Here is a 20605-nt window from a genome sequence, read left to right on the forward strand (position 1 = left end):
TTTCCTGTGGAGAAGCTTGGCCTCAAGGTCAGCATCAACAGTGTTCATGTTGTGACAGTATTATGTGATGAGAATGGCACTATACCCCTTGGTCTTCCTCCCCCCTGGAGCCCATTACCCTAGTCTAAACATGAGAAAGACATCAGACATACCCAAATTGAGGGACATTCTACAAAATACCTGACCAGTATTCTTAAAGTCTGTCAAGGTCGTTAAAAACAAAGTCAGTCTGAGGAACTGTTAAAGTCTAGAAGATCCAAAGGATATATGATGACTAAATGTAACGTGGTATCCTGGATAGGATCCTGGAATAGAAAAAGGAGAAAACTAAGGAAATCTGAATAAAGTATGAACTTTTAGTTAATAATAATGTATCAACTTTGGCTCCTTATTTATGATAGATACACCTTAGCAATAAAAGATGTTAACAATAGGAAGAACTCAACTTTTTTGTAAAACTCAAAAACTATTCTAAAGTTAGTTTGCTTTAAAAAAAAAAAAATCAATTATTTAACTGAATAATTCACCACTCTTATTTTTAAAAGGTTTGAGTTACATTGGAGATGCTCCATGGGAGAAATTTGCAATTTCTGACATTTGTTTTTTGACCCATTTTTCTCAAAGTATGAAATTCTCATTGCATGAGACTGACTTTCCATTCAGAGGACCGTTTGATGTGCAGCATTCTGTGGTTCATCTGGGTACAGAATTTTCCAGTGAGGTTTCAGGGCAGGAGTCTTAATATATATAAGGAGACAAGCAATCTGAAGAGTCAAGAGTTTGTATATATATCCCCCTTTTCTAAGATAAATATAAAGGTGTATATTATAAATTACCATGGAGGTGTTTGCCCTGCATAAAGGCATTGTGCTTGGTGAAAGTACTGGGTGGGAACGAGTGGGCATCTCTTGGCCTTGGCTGTTTCACTCCCACTTGCTCAGTGTAGACCTGGGTGCGAGGCCACAGTGGTGCAGAGGGACCAGTCCAGAAACACTTGAGCCGGGGACGGTACCCAGAGCACACTCACCCCGCAGTATAACGAACAAATATAGTCAGATATGGACACTGAGCTTAATGGCAAGGAGATGGGAGTGATCACCAACTGCCAGCCCTTTTCTAGATATTACTGAAACAGATTTATTGAGATGTGTCAAAAAAGTACTGCATCTCATGGGGCACTTGGGTGGCTCAGTCGGTTAAGTGTCCGACTTGATTTTAGCTCAGGTCTTGATCTCAGGGTCGTGAGTTCAAGCCCCTCATTGGGCTCCACACTGGGTGTAGAGCCTACTTAGGAAAAAAAAAAAAAAGTACTGCATCTCAGATATAAATAGGCAAAATAAAATGATTTAAGGTTAGTTTTCTGTGTGTGGCCAGTAATAAAATTATTATGCAGTCTATAAAGTCTTAAAGAGAATGGTATAACAGTTTGGTATAACAGTTTTAAAGTATCTTAAATGATAAAACCTTTCAAACATCTTACCACATTTTGAAGAAATAAAACAGGGACACGTAAAACTTCTTCTCCCCTTCCTTCCCATTGTCCTGATACTAATATGTATCATTTCCTAGCATTTTTTCAAGACTTTACTGTGTGTGTGTGTGTGTGTGTGTGTGTGTACATATTTGAATGTATTAATATACACTGGTTTTGGTATTTTCACAATTTATTTAAATGATACACCAAACAAATACTTTTGTTAGTTTTTCTTTTCACTGATCATTGGTTCATGTGATAAGTATACATCTAGTTCTTTCATTTTAGGCACAGTATAATGTTCCTTTATATGAAAATAAACCATTTTATTTCCATATTTCTGTGGGAAAACAGGGGTTGTGAGTTGCCTCCCCTTTTTTTTTTTTTTTTAAACTGGTCATGGCTAGGGGCACCTGGGTGGCTCAGTCATTAAGCGTCTGCCTTCGGCTCAGGTCATGATCCCAGGGTCCTGGGATTGAGCCCCGCATCGGGCTCCCTGCTCCGCGGAAGCCTGCTTCTCCCTCTCCCGCTCCCCTTGCTTGTGTTCCCTCTCTCGCTGTCTCTCTCTGTCAAATAAATAAATAAAATCTTAACTGGTCATGGCTACATGATTTTTGTACATGTGCCCTTGTGAACACGCACAAGAATATCTTTAGGGTAGCACCCTAGAACTAGAATATAAGGTCACAGATGTGTGCCTCTTCAGTCTTAACAGAATTACTCTTCAGAGTGCTTGTACTTACATACATGCAATTTATACATTTCCATTTCTTCACATCTATACAAAAATGGCATTATCAGACTTATTCATCTCTATCAGGCTTATGTGCATGATGCATTTTTCTGCTTATTAATGAAAATTGTACATCTTTTTTATGTTTGAATTTATGGAAGTTCTTCCAAAAATTGCACATTTATTGCCTTTAACTGGCCTGGTATTTCTTGAGGTAAAAGACCCTTCACTGGCCTTGGACCTGATGCCTCAGGACATGTAATAAAAAGCTAATACTGCTGCATCCATCATAAAGTTGAAGGTGGATTAGAGGGAGAGTTTAGACCTTGCCTGTTTAATTGTCATATTTATTTATGCATTTTTATTTTCTTTGTGCTCCATTATCAGTGACCATGTCTCTTATTGTTGTGAAGAGTTCAGATAAGTTACCTGATTTCTTAGGCTTCTACTTAAGTATTTAACAAAATTTTCTTTTACAAAGTACATTTGCAGGGCACCTGGCTGGCTCATTCGATAGAGCGTGCGACTCTTGGTCTCGGGGTTGGGAGTTCGAGCCCCACGTTGGCTATAGAGATTAATTAAAAATAAAATCTTAAAAAAAGAAAAATTAAAAAATAAACAATTTTACCATACACTCCAGCAATTGTATTCCTAGGTATTTACCCAAAAGATGAAAATTCATATCCATCCAAAAAACTGCACGTATATGTTTACAGCAACTTTATTCATGATAGCCAAAATGTAGAAGCAGCCAAGATATCCTTCAGTAGGTAGAATGGGTAAACAAATTGTGGTACGTCCAGGCGATGGAATATTATTTGGTGATAAGAAAAGAGCTATCAGGCCATGAAAAGACGTGAAGGAGCTTTAAATGCATATGGCTAAATGAACGAAACCAGTCCAGAAGGCTACATACTATGTGATTCCAACTGTGTGACATTCTGCAAAAGGCAAAACTGTGGAGACAGTAAAAGAATCAGTGATTGCCAGGGATTGGGGGGGGTGAGGGGTGAATACATAGAGCACAGAGGGTATTTCACACAGGGAAATTATCCTTTATGATTTGTCATGATAGCTACATGACATTATGCATTGTCAGAACACAGAACTGTGGAACACCAATGGTGAACAGTCAGCTGTTAATAATGATGTATCCATTTTGGTTCACCATTTGTAACAGATACTCCACACTGATGCAAGATACCACTAAGAGGGAGAACTGGATGCAGGGGAAAGGAGATAAACCTAAAAGTGCTAAAAGAATCTATTCAAAAAAAGTATATTCTTTTTTTTTTTAAATACTTCATTCAGTTCAGATTTTACCAAGTGTAACTAATTATGTGAAACAGATGTTATTTTAAATAGAAACTTTTTGAAGATTATTAAGTTTTATTTATGAAATCTAAATTGTTAATTTATTCTCAGGACTACTACCATTTTCTGTGGATCTGTAAATAAACAGTTCATGTTAAAATTATTTAATTCCTTTTTGCTTTCTTTTTTTTTAAGATTTTATTTATTTGAGAGAGTGCAAGAGAGCACAAAGCAGGGGGGAGGGGTCGAAGGAGAGGGAGAAGCACACTCCCCACTAAGCAGGGAGCCCGATGCAGGGCTCAATCCCAGGACCCTGGGATCATGACCTGAGCCAAAAGGCAAATGCTTAGCCGACTGAGCCGCCCCAGCACCCTCCTTTCTGCTTTCTTAAAAAATGAGTGGTATAGGGGCGCCTGCTTCTCCCTTTCCCTCTCCCCCTCCCCCTGCTTCTGTTCCCTCTCTCGCTGTCTCTCTCTCTCTCAAAAAATTTTCTAAAAAATAAGTGGTATAGAGTATGTATTTTGTATATTTTTCTTCCTGTGTGTGGTTAAATAATTTAGAGCAAAGATTTTGTATGTTACTATATTAGAACTCTTTCCAAATACTGTAATAGCCCAGGTAATCTGGGATGTTTGTCATGATGCTAATAAATTTTTTATGACAGAAAATACTTAATTTTATTGATTCTAGGATACCTCTTCTAGGACACTTTAGCCTCCGAAATCAGTACGTCTCTTTACAATGAGTAACATCTTAGATTTAGTGAAATAAGATGTCTTATAAGGCTTCCGGAGAAGGAATTTCATAGTTGTTACAGAATCACTGTAATTCTTCAGATGAGGTTACAGGATCGCTCTGACTCTCACCTGTGTCTTTCAGATGCTCTCTGTGTGGGTACGTGTGCAGCCATCCTCCTTCTTTGAAGTCTCACATGTGGAAGCATGCAAGTGACCAAAATTACAACTACGAACAAGTAAACAAGGCTATCAATGATGCCATTTCACAGAGTGGCAGGTACCTGATCCTTACCCCTTCCCTTTTTGTACGTAAACTGAAGTGAGGGTTAAACCTGCTAGTCTTACATTATAACCAACTGAGGATTTGGTGTGTTTTATTTTGTTTTTAAGGGTTCTGGGGAGATCCCCTGCAAAGATGCTCTTAAACAGCAGTGAGGAAAGAGCCGATCCTGTCACTGGAAGTTCGGGAAATTTGGTATCATCCTCAGAGCTGATTTCCCAGGCTCCTGGTGAAGTTGCAGGTTCCAACGACAATGAGAAACTGAGCCCTACAAGTAATACCTCATATAGTTTAGAAAAAAACTCCAGTCTGGCGCCTCCTGGCATGGAGTATTGTGTTTTACTCTTCTGTTGTTGTATTTGTGGCTTCGAATCTACCAGCAAAGAAAATCTCTTGGATCATATGAAAGAGCATGAGGGTGAGATCGTAAACATCATCCTCAATAAGGACCACAACACCACTTTGAACACAAATTAGATTGAATAACTACTTGAAGAGGAACACGGTAGAAGAGAAATCCTTTAAACCACGGTTTCACCTTTGCGCTATCAAGTAACTTACTAGACACAGGAGAAATAGTTTTGGTGTGGTGTTTGGGTTTTGGTTTTTGGTGGTTTTTTTTTTTGAGGAAGAGATGCATGTGACTTTGGAACCAAATTTGCAGTGTAATAAAAAAATTCCAAGTGGATACACGGTAATGATATTTAAATATTCTGAGTGAGGGGAAGTGGGTTGAGGAGGAAGCAAAGATGTAACCCTGTGTTAACCCTGTTACCTCTTCTTACTGTTGAGTGTATTTATTATTCAAAGCTTATCATAGTGTAGAAATGCAAGCAAAAGAATTAAGAAAGAGCTTTTCTGGAACTATTCTAAAACTTCTTGTTGTAAAAGTGTCACAGTCTTAAACAGAGCTTAGTTTTCTTCTTCATTCTGAGCTTGGACATGCCAACTCTAGAGGGACGGGCCTCTTGTGAGGGGTGGGGGGCTGCTGTCTGAGGGGTTTTCACTATCACCAACAGAGTCAACAAGGATAAGATACCAGAGGGCTTTGAAATGATCTACCTATCAGTCTTTCCCCAAATCGATAGGATTTAATCATATACTCAGTCTAAGGTACAGTACTTTTTTTTAAAGATACATTACTTATTAAAAAAGAAAGCGACCTCTGAATCCAAATCCAGAGTATAAATAGGCATTTAAGAAGTACCTTATTGTCTTAAATTTACAGTGAATTTCTTGTGAGCAAAGGAGAAAATAGGTGAATTCCCACCTGCCTCAAACCAAATCGGAAGGTTCGTGAAAATGGGGACTCGTTTAGCACAGCACATTCCCAAAGGCTCTTTTCAAAGTGTTTGACAGAACACTGCAATTTTCTCCGTAGCTACACATGCTTTATAGTCCTCTCTCCCAAACTAGACCAAGTGTGGTATTGCAAAGGTCTATTCAAGCAACAAAGTATGAAAATTTGCATTTGATCATCAGACCTTGGAAGTACTTGGAACTCTTAAATAAAAATCATTTGGGGGAAGAGGGGCGAAATTCAAAAGCCCCTTAGAATGAGTACTGCTGTGGAGATTTTATTTCCGGGAGTTTATTAATCTAGTTGTACTTAGCATAAGAGGTATAATCAAATGTGGCTAACCTATAGTAAAAATTCAGGTTGTTTATAAAACTTTTAATAACAAACAACATTTGGCAAGCCCACAGGGTTTCTCCTATCTAGGTTATTCCATTTTGTCAGTGTGCAATAGGACATATGGAAGACCAACTACCAGTGCTTCCACACTAAAACTCGCCATCGCATACATGTGATCTTCTCATTAATTACACAGTTTGTATTATAATGTGTTTCAAAGCGAAGAGACGAGGGGTGTTTTTGTTTTTGTTTTGGCTTTTGTTGTACTGATCATTTATTTTTGCATTGTTTTGTCAAAGTAAATTCTGCATACAAGTCAAAAGGCCGGTGCACCATGCAGTGCACCATCTTCATGGTGCTCTTTCTGAACTTGATTTCTAACATCTAGTGCTGAGGCTGTGACTCTGATAAACTTAGAAGACATTGAAAACAGAATTTTTTGAGTGGAATATTTTGTAGACATATTTTAGGATAGAATTCCCTTCCCAAAGTCCAGGTACGGATTGAATGAATTAGTATTTTTAAGGTCGCATCAGGAACTACTTAAGTGGGGCCAGGCCATCTTGAAACATTGTTTAAGGGTTTTTTTTAAATCTAATGTTGATGATGATATTTAAACAAACGATTGATTGTAACTTGGCGGCTGTTTGATTTAGGTAGCTTTAATTTATTTATGGGAGTTAATACCACTCTGATAGGTGATTTTTAAAAAAGATAAAATGAATTTATATATATACACTAAATTATATCACCCAAATTCACTGCATGTGGATATATATTTTCTCCTGTTTTCAGAATTAAAACACAATTATACTTCGTTTCAAATTTAAATATTTTAAATGGTTCCATTTTTATCACTCATTCTAAAAATTAACAACCTTAGTAGCAGGATTTTGTTTTATAAAGTTTCCTTGGTTTTAATTTCATGTAATCAGTTGGAATATATTAATAACCAAAAAAATCCCAAAAACATCAATAGTGAATTTTTTAAATTACATTCAGTTCCCTAAACCACTTCCATTGATTGTTACATAAATTTCCCATTTGGAATCATGGATTTAAAATTTACCTAACTCATGGAGAAAAAATTAACCCAGAGGTTCAAAACCTTTAAACATTCATCTGATCCTAGCCTAGAATATCCTCAAACGCTTTCCCCGGGGCTGTAGGAGGAACCATATACCATGGGTGTTCTGTACCTTCCTGTTACCATTTTGTGGCAAGCCTTAAGTGACCACTGTCTCTACCAAGAACAATTGAACACTTCTAAAAGTAATAATGAAGGCTAAGTATGCAATTTTAATTGTAGAAGAGATAGGTATTACACTAATCAGTAGGAATTATCTTTGTAGGAATAACATTTTACTTGTAGTAGATCTTTTGCCATAATAAAGCTCATAGTATTTGTTTCCCACTCTGAACACTTTACACAGTTCTAAGATTTGATAGTAAAAATAGTTTTTAAAAGAAACATACTGGATGTGAGGCAAAGGTGGGGAGGGGGCAAGACGATGCATTCTGATCATTATAAGTAATACTTTCCAGGGGGCCAACATTTTCGCTCCTCCTCTAATAACCCAGAAGATGGTGGGCAGCCCCAGTGTTCTTCCAGTGCCCTGCCTGTAGATTTTAGTTCCGTGTCCGGCCTGCGGGGTATACGGACACTGACAGAACAAAAGCCTTTGTTCTAGATCTCTCATCCTATTCGAGGTAGCTCTTGGTGGCTTCTTTATTTTCTTTGTCTTTTCTCACAAAGCAGATGGTGGGCACCCATGTTTACATTGTATCTTCCCACAATGTACTTGGCTTGACAAAGACAAGCAGGCTTCTCTATTGAGACTTATTATATTTTTAGTTTTCATAGACACTTATTTAATCTTTTTTTTATTGTACAGCAAGGTGCTCTAAGTAATATTCTATAAAATATATTTAATAGAAATTTGAGTTTGATATTCATGGACATGAATACATGTATTTTTTTAAAAAATGAGTATTGTGTAACACTATGGCATTGCTTCTATAGCCAAAGTCTAAAAATTTCTGGAACACTGACATGTAAAGACTACAGTTAATTCTGACACTGTATCTTATTAAAATAGGATGATTTGCATTTTGTAAAATTATCCTGCACATCGAGCTGCATGCCTTAAAAGCCTAAAACTCTAGGATTGTGTTCATGGTAGGACAGTTTATCTGTTCAACAAACAGTGAAGCAAGGTCTATAGTGCTTCTTTAACTACCTTTGGAAATACTGTACAATGTTAGAATAATTTATTTTGCTTTACAGGAGTTTGTCATGTATTGACTTTAATATTGTATTTTGGTAATAAATTTTTTGTTAAAAACACTTGCCTCTATGTTTTATTACCAAAAGGTTCTATCCGGTTTTATCTTAGAAATGTTGATTTGGTCACTTGGAAAGGTAGGTTCAAATACTGACGAACTTCCCAAGGGTTGAATTTACGATTATGGCTTAAGATTACCCTTTGGGGGGCACCTGGGTGGCGCAGTTGGTTAAGTGCCTGCCTTCAGCTCAGGTGATCCCAGGGTCCTGGGATCGAGTCCCACATCGGGCTCCCTGCTTGGCGGGAAGCCTGCTTCTCCCTCTCCCTCTGCTGCTCCCCTTGCTTGTGCGCTCTCCCCCCTGCCCCCTGTCAAATAAATAAAATCTTAAAAAAAAAAAAAGATTACCGTTTGGTAACTTGTTAAATTATCGCCAACTAGCATTAAACCCTGTTACACAAAAATGGAAGAGCACTTAGTTCATTTTAATCATTTTAAAAATTCAGTCTACTTTCGAAGCTTTTTTTCCCCTTGCTACACAGTTCTCCATTTTATCTTCCCAATCACATTTTTAGACACTTTCAGTTCTGATACAGGGACAGTGCGGAAGACCAGCTGTGTTAAGGACAATTAGCATTCTTTATTGAAGGCCAAAAATTAGAGTGATGTGTGCACACCTTGATCATTTTGTGGTCTGTATCAGATATTTTTTTTTGAATTCGATTTGTTTGTTGCATTGACACGTGAAGCTAACATCATCTGACTGTATCATAGCTCTAATTACCCATTTGTGCCCCAGCATCCTGGGCCACCTCAGCTTAGAGTGTCTGAGGCCACATACCTCTTCCCAGTAGCTGTAATCCCTTGGCCTGTCTCCCTCGAGGCAACATAATTCCGTCCCCTTTCTTTGAAGAAGCAAATGCCAGTACTTCGTCACTACACCAGACTGGTTGTAGAAATCCCAGCATGGAAGTTCTAGAACATAATGCTGCAACTTGGCAGCCACAAGCCACGTGCGGCTGTCGAGCACCTGAAACCTGACTAGTGCGCTCTGAGCGTACAGTACACAACAGTTTTGAGAACTTAGTACAAGAAAAGGTAAAGTGTATTATTAATAGTTTTTACGTTACATGTTGAAATGATATTTGGGGTTAAATAAAATAAACTATTAAAATAATTTTACCTGATTTGATTTTTCTAGTGTAGCTACCAGAAGATTGTGAATTACACATGTGGCTGTTGTAATTTTCCTGTGGGACAGTGCTGGTCTAGAAGACCAAACTGCAGCCCTGGCCTGCCACTTGTTTTTGTAAATGGAGTAAAGCCATACCCGTGGGTTTCCGTGTGGCACATGGCTATTTTCAAGGTACAACAGCGGCGTCAAGGAGTTGAGACAGAGACCGTATGGCCCACGAAGGCCGAATTAGGTACTCTTTGTCAGATAGTAAATAGTTCCAGAGAAAAAGTTGGCTGACCTCTGAGCTGGAACAATGGTATGACCCGTGCTTTAAAGCTACCAGAAAGAAAAAAAAAAAAAAAAAAGCTTTTTCTAGAAAAAGCTTTTCATAGCACTGTTTTCTAGCTAAATCATATTATTTCTCCCTCTGTAATTTTTATAAAGTCTTCCTGTTCTTCCACAGCCCTTATCCATAATTTATGACTTAACCTATTTCATCATCTCTGCTATTTAAAGCCACACACAATTTGTTTTTAAAATAACAGTGCACCATTAAATAAGAAAATAATGCTGCACTAAAAAGTCCTGTCTTGTTTTCCTCCCGACGGCCCGACAGTGTCGCTGGTCCCCTGCCTGCTTCACCCTTTGGGCACCCCGGGCGCTTCAGCTGGTGTGGCTGTTCGACCCGCACCCCCGACCGCTGTGCCTGGTAACCTGGTAACCGGGTCACTGTGGAAGCCACGCCCCTCACCCTGGGGACCGCTGAGGGAATAATCCAGGGTACACAGAAGAGAGTCTTTGATGCACCTCTTTGTGGTGGATAATAGCTTGTCTGAGTCTAAAGCCACAATAACGGAGGTTGTAATCGGCTTCAGTGTAGATCTGTTGACCAAACTGGCCGAGGGAAGAAAAAGTCACAGTACTTTCCTTTCTAGATGTCTTCCACATCCACTGGCAAGGATGTAAAACGAACATTTTCAGCCCTGTAAGTTCTTAGAAAAGTTTGTAATATGACCTGAGCCATATGACGGGCTTACGTAGGTAGTGTGTTTGGGTTTATAGCTCAAAATCCAAATGACTGTAAGTCCCATTTCCAGGTTCCTATCTGTGCAGCAAGACCCAGTTTGACTAGACCTCATTTTGTGGTGCTGCATTTTCCTATTTGAACCATAGTGTTTGTAAGATGATGACATACTTGGTTTTCTTGTCTACTGAGTATTTCTTCCATTAATGGGTAATCAGTTTCACTTGTTTGCCTTACAAAAGTAGATGATAGTAGATCTTCCTTTGTTAAAATTAAAGAGTTTAATTTTAGGCATCTAATATAAATTCTTACCATTACCTAACTAAATTTATCAAATGTTGCTGTCTTTTGGCTTCCTAACTCAATGACATTTACATCGATTGTCACCTAATCCAGATAGTGAAGGCACCACTGAGTAATGGTTTGCAAAACTGAATGTAAGTCAGGGACTTCCACAGTAATACTGAGGTACCTGGGTCCTTTGTTTGGAAAGGACATTGCATGTTAGAGGTAGATGGGAATTCGACTTCACACAAATCAGAAGAAAATGAATCTTGACCATGAGCTGAGACTTACCTAGTTATTTCATCTTTCTGATTTCTCAGCTTTATCTTTTGTTAAAAAGAAAAATGAATACTTCCCATGTCATTGGCACTGGTATCAATAATAATGAAATGGGGTTTTTAATTATTAATCTTAAAAATCATGACCTGAAGAGACGCTCAACAACATAAGTTATTCGTTTTTCAGGTCTTTTATTAGTACCTAATAGCGTTATTTAAAGGTCTATTATCACTACAGTGCACATCTCCAGATTTTTGTATTTTCCACTTGTCATTTTGTCAATTTTTGTATCTGTATTTCGAAATAACGTGGCTGCATTTTTACTGAAATAGGCACATCAATCCACATCTTGCTCTTTTTGTTTATATCTGCAATCCTATTTAAATTCAGTATTTCCAACCACAAAAGGTGTTAGAAAATTCTATTTCAGGCTTGAGAAAAAGTACAGCAGGACGTGGTTCAAGTCTTAAGCTGTATTTATTTCTGATCTTCTACAGCTCATGTTGTACAAAAAAATAGTCCTGCCGGAATAATTAAATAAATAAACCAGTGTTTTCAAGGTTACCTTCATTGTTCCAGCCCTTCTCCGGTGTGAAGCAGGAGAACACAGTTGGTGAGGTGGTGTCTTTCTAGAATGCTGATATTGGAGTCCATGCAGAGTATCACCATATAGGTCAAAAAAAAATCTGAAATAAGGCTCTTCAGAACCTGTGCCCAGCTGGAGCCTCCTTGTGCCTGGTACATGGATGCTGATGAAGCCGCCCCAGCAAGCTGCCTGACAATGTTTAAAACTAAACTTCGTAATAGCAGGGGGGAAAAAAAGTGTGACTCTTCCTCATGGGAAAGCGGTGCCCGCATTCCCATCTGAAACCAGGGGAGGAAGGTCTGGGCGACAGCCCACCAGAGCTGCCCGTGGAAGGGGTGCTCCCGCCTCCGCCAGGTTGGAACACGGCCTGGCTTTACCCTTTCTAATAACTTTTTTTTTTAAAGATTGTATTTATTTATTTGAAAGAGCAAGAGAGCACGAGCAGGGAGAGCGGCAGGCAGAGGGAGAAATAAATACAATCTTTTTGGGCGCCTGGGTGGCTCAGTCGGTTAAGCGACTGCCTTCGGCTCAGGTCATGATCCTGGAGTCCCGGGATCGAGTCCCACATCAGGCTCCCTGCTTAGCGGGGGGTCTGCTTCTCCCTCTGACCCTCTTCCCTCTTGTGCTCTCTGTCTCTCATTCTCTCTCTCAAATAAATAAATAAAATCTTTTTAAAAATAAATAAATAAATAAATACAATCTTTTTTTTTAAGATTTTATTCATTTATCTAACAGAGAGAGACAGCGAGTGAGGGAACACAAGCAGGGGGAGTGGGAGAGGGAGAAGCAGACCCTGGGATCATGACCTGAGCCGAAGGCAGACGCTTAACGACTGAGCCACCCAGGCGCCCGGCTTTACCCTTTTTAATCTCTTAGAAGTTCAGCTATTTCTTCGGCTTTCTGAAACGTAAGCCTACCTCACAGAGTCACCTAGCTCAAATGAGACTGTGTCTAAAACAGTCGAGTGCTGACACAGTTCTGGACACAACTGGGTTCGAAGCCATGTGACCTTGAGGAGGGCATTCTAGCTTTCTTGAGGCCCCGCTTCTTCATCAGTAGAACAGAGGGTACTACTGAAGCCTCGCAGGGCGGTTGTGAAGATTAGTAACCGCACGAAGACAGGGCCTGGCCGTCTAGGAGCTTCGGTGGGCGCATTAACTGTGAGGGGGGTTGGAGACGAAGCTTGCCCTTAGAAATCACAGTAGCAAAGATTCTTGTTACAACCTTGGAAAGGAACCTAGGAACCCTGCTGGCTTGTGTTTTGAGGCAGGATACTCAAAATTATAAAAATCATAATTTTTATTATGAAAATAAAAAGGTAACAGTCCAAGAGAAAGTGTTAGAACATCACTCTGTGGCCGTCGCGTTAAGTTCATATAATCTTTTTCTCACACCTATCAAGTGCCATTAAGGACCGGAGACCGACCCCTTCCCTCAATGAGCCGGGGAGCTGGCAGCGTTGGCGACCCTTCGGCCCAAGGAGAGTGGATCGGACTTAGGGCTGTGTGCGCTCCGCATCATCAGCCAATAACTGTATGGGAGCGAGCGCATGCGCTGGACCGTCTGGGGGGACGGAGGTTCTTGGGGATGAGGAGACCCGTCCTGCCTCAGACCGTGCAAGGCCCTCACACCTAAGTCAGTGTCCCCCCATCTCCCGGGGCGGTTCCAGCTGCGGGACTGTGACACGAGGGCAGTCCCGGTTCTGAAGCGCAGCCTCTTCCCCTGGGGGTCTGTCCTCAGGGCCCAGGGCCCAGCAGTGCTCGTTCCACCAAGGGGGGTTATGATCTGGTGGGAAAGTGACAGAAGGGGCAGGGAAGAAACCAAACGGCGTTTGTGTTTAAGCGTTATCCGCTGGTTATCCGCTGGTCTAACTCACTCTTAAGAATAAACAGAATAGGGCGCCTGGGTGGCTCAGTTGGTTAAGCGACTGCCTTCGGCTCAGGTCATGATCCTGGAGTCCCGGGATCGAGTCCCGCATCGGGCTCCCTGCTCGGCAGCGAGCTTGCTTCTTCCTCTGACACTCCCCCCTCTCATGTGCTCTCTCTCTCTCTCTCTCTCTCTCATTCTGTCTCAAATAAATAAATAAAATCTTAAAAAAAAAAAAAGAATAAACAGAATAAAAGCTTAAGGAGCCGTGTTTCCAGGTATGAGTTACCCCTTACAAAACAAAAGGATATTTGAGATACAAAGGGCATGATTTCCAATTAAAACCTTAAAACGATGATACTCATTTTGTCTTAAGCAGAGATGCAGAATGAAATTCTAGCTACACCCATACCTTGTTATTAGACACCCCTTGGGGTTTGTGTCTGAAATTCCAAGAAGACACGAAATCTTACCTATACAGTGACCTGTAGCACCTTTCAACTGATTTACTCAAATACTTAACAAACATCTACTAATTTTTTTAAGTAATTTTTTTTTAAAGATTTTTTATTTATTTGACAGAGAGAGACACAGCGAGAGAGGGAACACAAGCAGGGGGAGTGGGAGAGGGAGAAGCAGGCTTCCCGCGGGGCAGGGAGCCCAATGTGGGACTCGATCCCAGGACCCTGGGATCATGACCTGAGCCGAAGGCAGACACTTAACGACTGAGCCACCCAGGCGCCCCTAAAGTAATTTTTTAAGTAATTCAAACTGACTGTTCCTAATGCCCCCAAGTGAGCTCTTCTGGTAAAACCTATCCCCATAAGATCAAATTTCTGGTTTAAAAAAAAAAAGAAATCTATGGGTTTCCATAAAGCAGGGGCCGCCGGGGGGACTAACAGCTAGGGAATCCTCATTTAGAAGCCAATTCGACAATCAGGTATCCTTCGGATCGAGTTGGGACCCTTCAAAATACACGTTAACTATGAGTTACTTTGGTTCTGCTTCATGGTTGTGAGCCATTCCCACGCTCTAGCTTTCGAGAAGGATTCTCTACTGCCGGTGCTCCCGGAGTTTGTGACCATCAGAGACGAGACTAATGCTGTGCACGAACCAGCGCATGTTCAACCTCGCCCCGTGGCAGAAAGTACTTCCCACGTGGGCTGTGACACCCACTCTCTCCCACGGCTGGAGGGTTTCTAGATGGACCCACATGGCTAGCCGGCTTCCCCATCTCCCTAGCGGCTAGGTGAGGCCATGTGACCACATGAAGGCTAATGGGGTGTGCGCAGAAGTGACCTGAAACTACTGGGTTGAGCTCCCTCCCCTTCCCTTCTGTTTCCTACTGTCTGTTTTGTGACCATGGTGACGAGCCCACGCTGACTGCAGGAACAAGTGTGACATCCTGGGGAGAGCAGAGCCCTGCCACAGACCCGGGGTCGCTGACACTGTGGAGCTGCGTTGCTTCCATGACAGAAATAAATGTCTTGTTGAAGCCACTGTTTTCTGAGGTGTGGCTTCAGCAATCCAACCCGTATCCTGATTAATACTGAATCCTCAGCCATCATTTCTAGCAGCCCCCCACCCACCGGCCCCCTTCTGTGTATAGAGAAAATCCAGGAAAGGGAAAAGCATACCTCCAGGTTGTGGGCAGGGCTCCGGCCACCGAAATTTAACCCATATCAGTGTCTCAACCTTTTTTTTTCATTGTCACCCCCTAAGGATCTTTTTTCTCTAATCAGCGCCCCCAGTCCCTGAAACTTGAATACCTTAGATATACTGTAGATCTGTGCTTGATACATAAAAAGAGTAAGATTTTTTTCAACCCCCAAGACCAGTTTCCTCCCTGTCAGGGGGAATATTACCATGGAGAGGGCAGGCCTTTATATAAATGACCTGGTTGATGATCATTGTCGAGAGAGTAAGATACCTACAAACTGTTTTCTGATATCCAGACTGAAAATTCAAAAGGTCATCAAAAGATTTTGAGTAAAAACGTCTCCGAGGGGGCTGTATCTGCTCCCCCATCGTGTGGGGATCACTAAAGTACTGAATTCACCCAGTACACGGTCCACCCAGCTGCCGGGGGTCGCGTGAGCCCTGCCTGGCAGGCCTGGAGAGCTGCGGCCACACCTGTGAATTCTTACACAGAAGGAGTCCTTCCGGCTGGCTTACCAGTGCTCATGGGGGACTCAGGAGGGTTGCAGAGGAATACTTAGTGACGAATCCAGCCCAGTGCTAGATTAGCCATAATTTAAGGCAGGATAAAATAACTTAGTTTGAGAGTGTTAGAAACATATACATTTCTGGCTCAAAGTCCTACTTCTTCCTATGGAAAAAAACTCCCAAGCCAGACAATACGCTTTGGCAACCGTTGGTAGGAAATGTGTACTTCTAGGAGTTTAGACACCTGTTGTGTTTTAGGCCTGTTGCAGGGAATGACATTAGAGCAGTCCAAAGGGACAAACTGCGAAGACCAGCCAAGGCCACTGGTCTGTGGACTAGAACAGCCAACATCTAGGAATCATCACATTTGGCAAAAAGCTCATATGATAAAGCATCACCATCTGCTTTAATTGAATAACTTGACTATTCATGTCCTCATTTTTTTTTAAAGATTTTATTTATTCATTTGAGACAAAGAGACACAGAGAGAAAGAGAGAGAGAGAGAGAACATGAGCAGGGAGAGAGGCAGAGGGACAGGGAGAAGCAGGATCCCCACTGAGCCAGGAGCCCAATGTGGGGCTCGATCCCAGGACCCTGGGATCATGACCTGGGCCGAAGGCAGACGCTTCACCATCTGAGCCACCCAGGTGCCCCTCATGTCCTCATTTAAAATATATAAGTTCAATGGTTATTCTAACCATGGAAATGAAAAAAGAAGGTATCGGTGGGAACAAGAGACAAGGAGAGGTATGAGTAGCAGGTATTAAGAAGGAAAATGAAACAAAACTGGTAATGCTAAAGTACTATTAACTTTAAGAGTCGGATAATTGCGCACTTATGCTGATCTGCCTATGAGTTTCACTATTTTATTTTATTTTTTATTTTAAGGAGCCTCCACACCCAACACGCAGCTTGAACTCACAACCCCCAGATCAAGAGTCACATGCTCTACCAACTGAGCCAGCTGAATTCAGGCGCCCCTGAATTTCACTGTTTAAACCACTACAAATCTAGTTAGTACAAAGTTGATCAAAGGAAAAAACAAATCAATACTAACAATATTTCATAATGCCTTTCTAAAGAATCACACAGGGAAGGAGCCATATACTGACAAATATCTTCATTTTTTTTTTTTTTTTAGAAATAGAAAGAGTGCCCTATGTGTGCACAAGCGGGATGGGGGGTGGAGGCAGAGGCAGAGGGAGAGGGAGAGAGAGAATTGTAAGCAGGCTCCACGCCCAGCATGGCATGGCACCTGTCCTGGGGCTGGATCCCATAACCTGAGGCAAAATCAAGAGTCAGAGGCCTAACCAACCTAGTTACCCAGGCGCCCCTATATTGACAAATGTCTTAAAGGAGGGAAGAACTCCAGTGTCAGGTCAATTCCTGTGCAACTCTGTAATGATCTGTAAGCACTGAGGAAACGTTCCCTTGGACTCAGCAATGGTTCCCAAAGACGAAGCACGCCAAGCCAGGCTCAGAGGAGCGCTGTAGGCATGGCCTGTCTCTGTGGTCTCTCGTGTGAGTCTTACACAAGGATGTATAAAACAATCCAGTGGAATGCACACAGAACATACTAGCATTTCCATCTGTATTTACTTTAGCTAAATATATGTATGTATATACAATTTTTATCCGATAAAGGTATGAGAGCAAAAAGTCTGCTCTTTTATCAAGACACTTGAAAAGTCAACCCTTGTAGAAAAATATGAATTGGATGAAAGCACTGTTAGAAAAACATAGGTGGCTGGCCAAACTGTCTTCAACTGAATACATGTTCCTATAAAAGAATACCCAGTATTAGAAAGATCTCACTTCGCCCAAACGTTTCTATGCATTTTATACAATGCTACTAAAAACCTCCATGGATTCTTTGTTGAAAACTGTAAATAACCAATAATGATGCAGCAGAAAAAGAAACCAAGGGACTGATCCCATTTACAACTGCACCAAAAACAATAAGATACCTAGGAATAAACCTAACCAAAGAGGTAAAACATCTCTACTCTAAAAACTACAGAACACTTATGAAAGAAATTGAAGAGGACACAAAGAAATGGAAAAACATTCCATGCTCATGGATTGGAAGAACAGACATTGCTAAAATGTCTATACTACCCAAAGCAATCTACACATTTAATGCAATCCCTACCAAAATACCAACAGCATTTTTGACAGAGCTAGAACAAACAATCCTAAAATTTGTATGGAACCACAAAAGACCCAGAATAGCCAAAACAATCCTAGATAAGAAAAGTAAAGCTGGAGGCATCATGATTCGGAACTTCAAGCTATATTGCAAAGCTGTGGTCATTAAGACAGTATGGTACTGGCATAAAAACAGACACATAGATCAATGGAACAGAATAATGGACCCACAACTCTATGGTCAACTAATCTTTGACAAAGCGGGAAAGAATATCCAATGGAAAAAAGTCTCTTCAACAAATGGTGCTGGGAAAACTGGAGAGCAACATGCAGAATGAAACTAGACCATTTTCTTACACCATACACAAAAATAAACTCAAAATGGATGAAAGACCTAAATGTGACACAGGAAACCATCAAAACCCTAGAGGAGAACACAGGCAGCAACCTCTTTGACCTTGGCCATAATAACTTCTTACTAGATATGTAGCCAGAGGCAAGGGGAACAAAAGCAAAAATGAACTATTGGAGCTTCATCAAGATAAAAAGCTTCTGCAAAGCAAAGAAAACAATCAACAAAACTAAAAGGAGGCCTACAGAATGGGAGAAATATTTGCAAATGACATATCTGATAAAGGGTACATCCAGCATCTGATTTGGATACTTCTAAAATCTATGAAGAACTTACCAAACTCAACACCCAAAAAACAAATAATCCAGGGATGCCTGGGTGGCTCAGTCGGTTAAGCATCTGCCTTCGGCTCAGGTCATAATCCCAGGGTCCTAGGATCGAGTGCCACATTCGGCTCCCTCCTTGGCGGAGAGCCTGCTTCTCCCTCTGTCTCTTGCTCCCCCTGCTTGTGCTTGCTTGCTCTCTCTCTCTCTCTGACAAGTAAATAAAATCTTTAAAAAAATTTTTTTAAAATAAAGAAAAATAATCCAGTTAAGAAATGGGCAGAAGACATGAACAGACATTTTCCCAAAGAAGACATCCAGATGGCCAACAGGCACATGAAAAGATGCTCAACATCACTCATCATCAGGGAAATACAAATCAAAACCACGATGAGATATCACCTCACAACTGTCAGAATGGCTAAAATCAACAACACAGGAAACGACAGGTGTTGGCGAGGATGCAGAAAAAGGGGAACCCTCTTACATGTTGGTGGGAATGCAAACTGGTGCAGCCACTCTGGAAAACGGTATGGAGGTTCCTCAAGAAGTTAAAAATAGAACTACCCTGTGATCCAGCAACGGCACTACTAGGTATTTACCCAAAGAATACAAAAATACAGATTCAAAGAGGTACATGCACCCTGGTGTTTTTAGCACCATTATCAACAATAGCCAAACTATGGAAAGAGCCCAAATGTCCATCAACTGATGAATGAATAAAGAAGATGTGGTATATATATATATATATACACATACATACAATAGAATATTACTCAGCCATCAAAAAGAATGAAATCTTGCCATTTGCAACAACGTGGTTGGAGCTAGATGGTATTATGCTAAGTGAAATAAGTCAGAGAAAGACAAATACCATAGATTTCACTCTATGTGGAATTTAAGAAACAAAACAGATGAACATAGGGCATAGAAAAAAACAGAGAGAGAGAGACAAACCAGAAAACAGACTTAACTATAGAGAACAAACTGAGGGTTGCTGGAGGGGAGGTGGCTGGGGGGATGGGCTAAATAGGTGATGGGTATTAAGGAGGATACTTATGATAAGCACTGGGTGTTGTATGTAAGTGATGAGTCACTTAATTCTACTCCTGAAACCAATATTACACTATACGTTAACTAGAATTTAAATAAAAATTTGGAAGAAAAAAAATGAACAAGCAAAAAAAGAAAGAAAGAAAAAACTGTTAAAAGATTATAAAGTTCATTTGGGCAAGTAAATATGCAAAACTTGCCAAGACGTGTTTAAAAGAAGTATAATAGGGGTGCCTGGGTAGCTCAGATAGTTAAGCGTCTGCCCTTGGCTCAGGTCATGATCTCAGGGTCCTGGGATCGAGCCCCACGTCGGGCTCCCTGCTCAGCGGGGAGTCTGCTTCTCCCTCTCTCTCTGCCTCTCCTCCTGCTTGTGCTCTTTGTCTCTCTCTCTCAAATGAATAAATAAAATTTAAAAAAAAAGAAGTATAATAAAGGGGCACTTGTTCTCGCAAGTATCAAAGCTTTCTAAAAGAAACAGTAAATACAAATGCGTAGAACTGTTGTATAGAGCTCCTTTTTTAAGTCACTTAAACATAGTAGTGAGTTAACAAATAGGCCATATACATACAGGGATTAGGGTGTGATACAGGTAATTCAAAGCAATAGAAAAATAATGTTGAAGCAGCTGACCAACCAGCTAGAAAGAAATTATGTCAGATCCCCATCTCGCCCCATATTAAAAAGATGCCATATTTTTAAAAACTTGAACGAAGTATTTTTAAAATTTTACAATCTTACAATGGGAACGGTTTTCCTAAGCATGACGGAAAAACCCAGAAGCTCTAAAGGAAAGATAGATTCGACAACATAAAAATGGAAAATTGCTATGTAGCGAGACGCCTGACGAGGCATTCGAGAATGAGGAAATATCTGCAGGGCATAGAACTA

General features: G+C 40.7%; 1 protein-coding gene across 4 annotated transcripts in view; it reads left to right on the forward strand.

Annotated features, from left to right (window-relative positions):
* ZNF507 (zinc finger protein 507) overlaps positions 1 to 8521 on the forward strand; it is a 42252-nt gene extending 33731 nt beyond the window's left edge. For all 4 annotated transcript variants that reach the window (XM_081806661.1, XM_081806663.1, XM_081806662.1 and 1 more), the window contains 2 exons: positions 4401 to 4535; positions 4649 to 8521. In XM_081806661.1, the coding sequence (XP_081662787.1) occupies positions 4401 to 4535; positions 4649 to 5015 (502 nt within the window). In that variant the 3' untranslated portion in view covers positions 5016 to 8521. The remainder of the gene's footprint in view (positions 1 to 4400; positions 4536 to 4648) is intronic.
* The last annotated feature ends 12084 nt before the right edge of the window (positions 8522 to 20605 follow it).

The sequence above is a fragment of the Leptonychotes weddellii genome, chromosome 16 (assembly GCF_054177405.1).
Source record: "Leptonychotes weddellii isolate Sample4059 chromosome 16, ASM5417740v2, whole genome shotgun sequence".
Taxonomy (NCBI): Eukaryota; Metazoa; Chordata; class Mammalia; order Carnivora; family Phocidae; genus Leptonychotes; species Leptonychotes weddellii.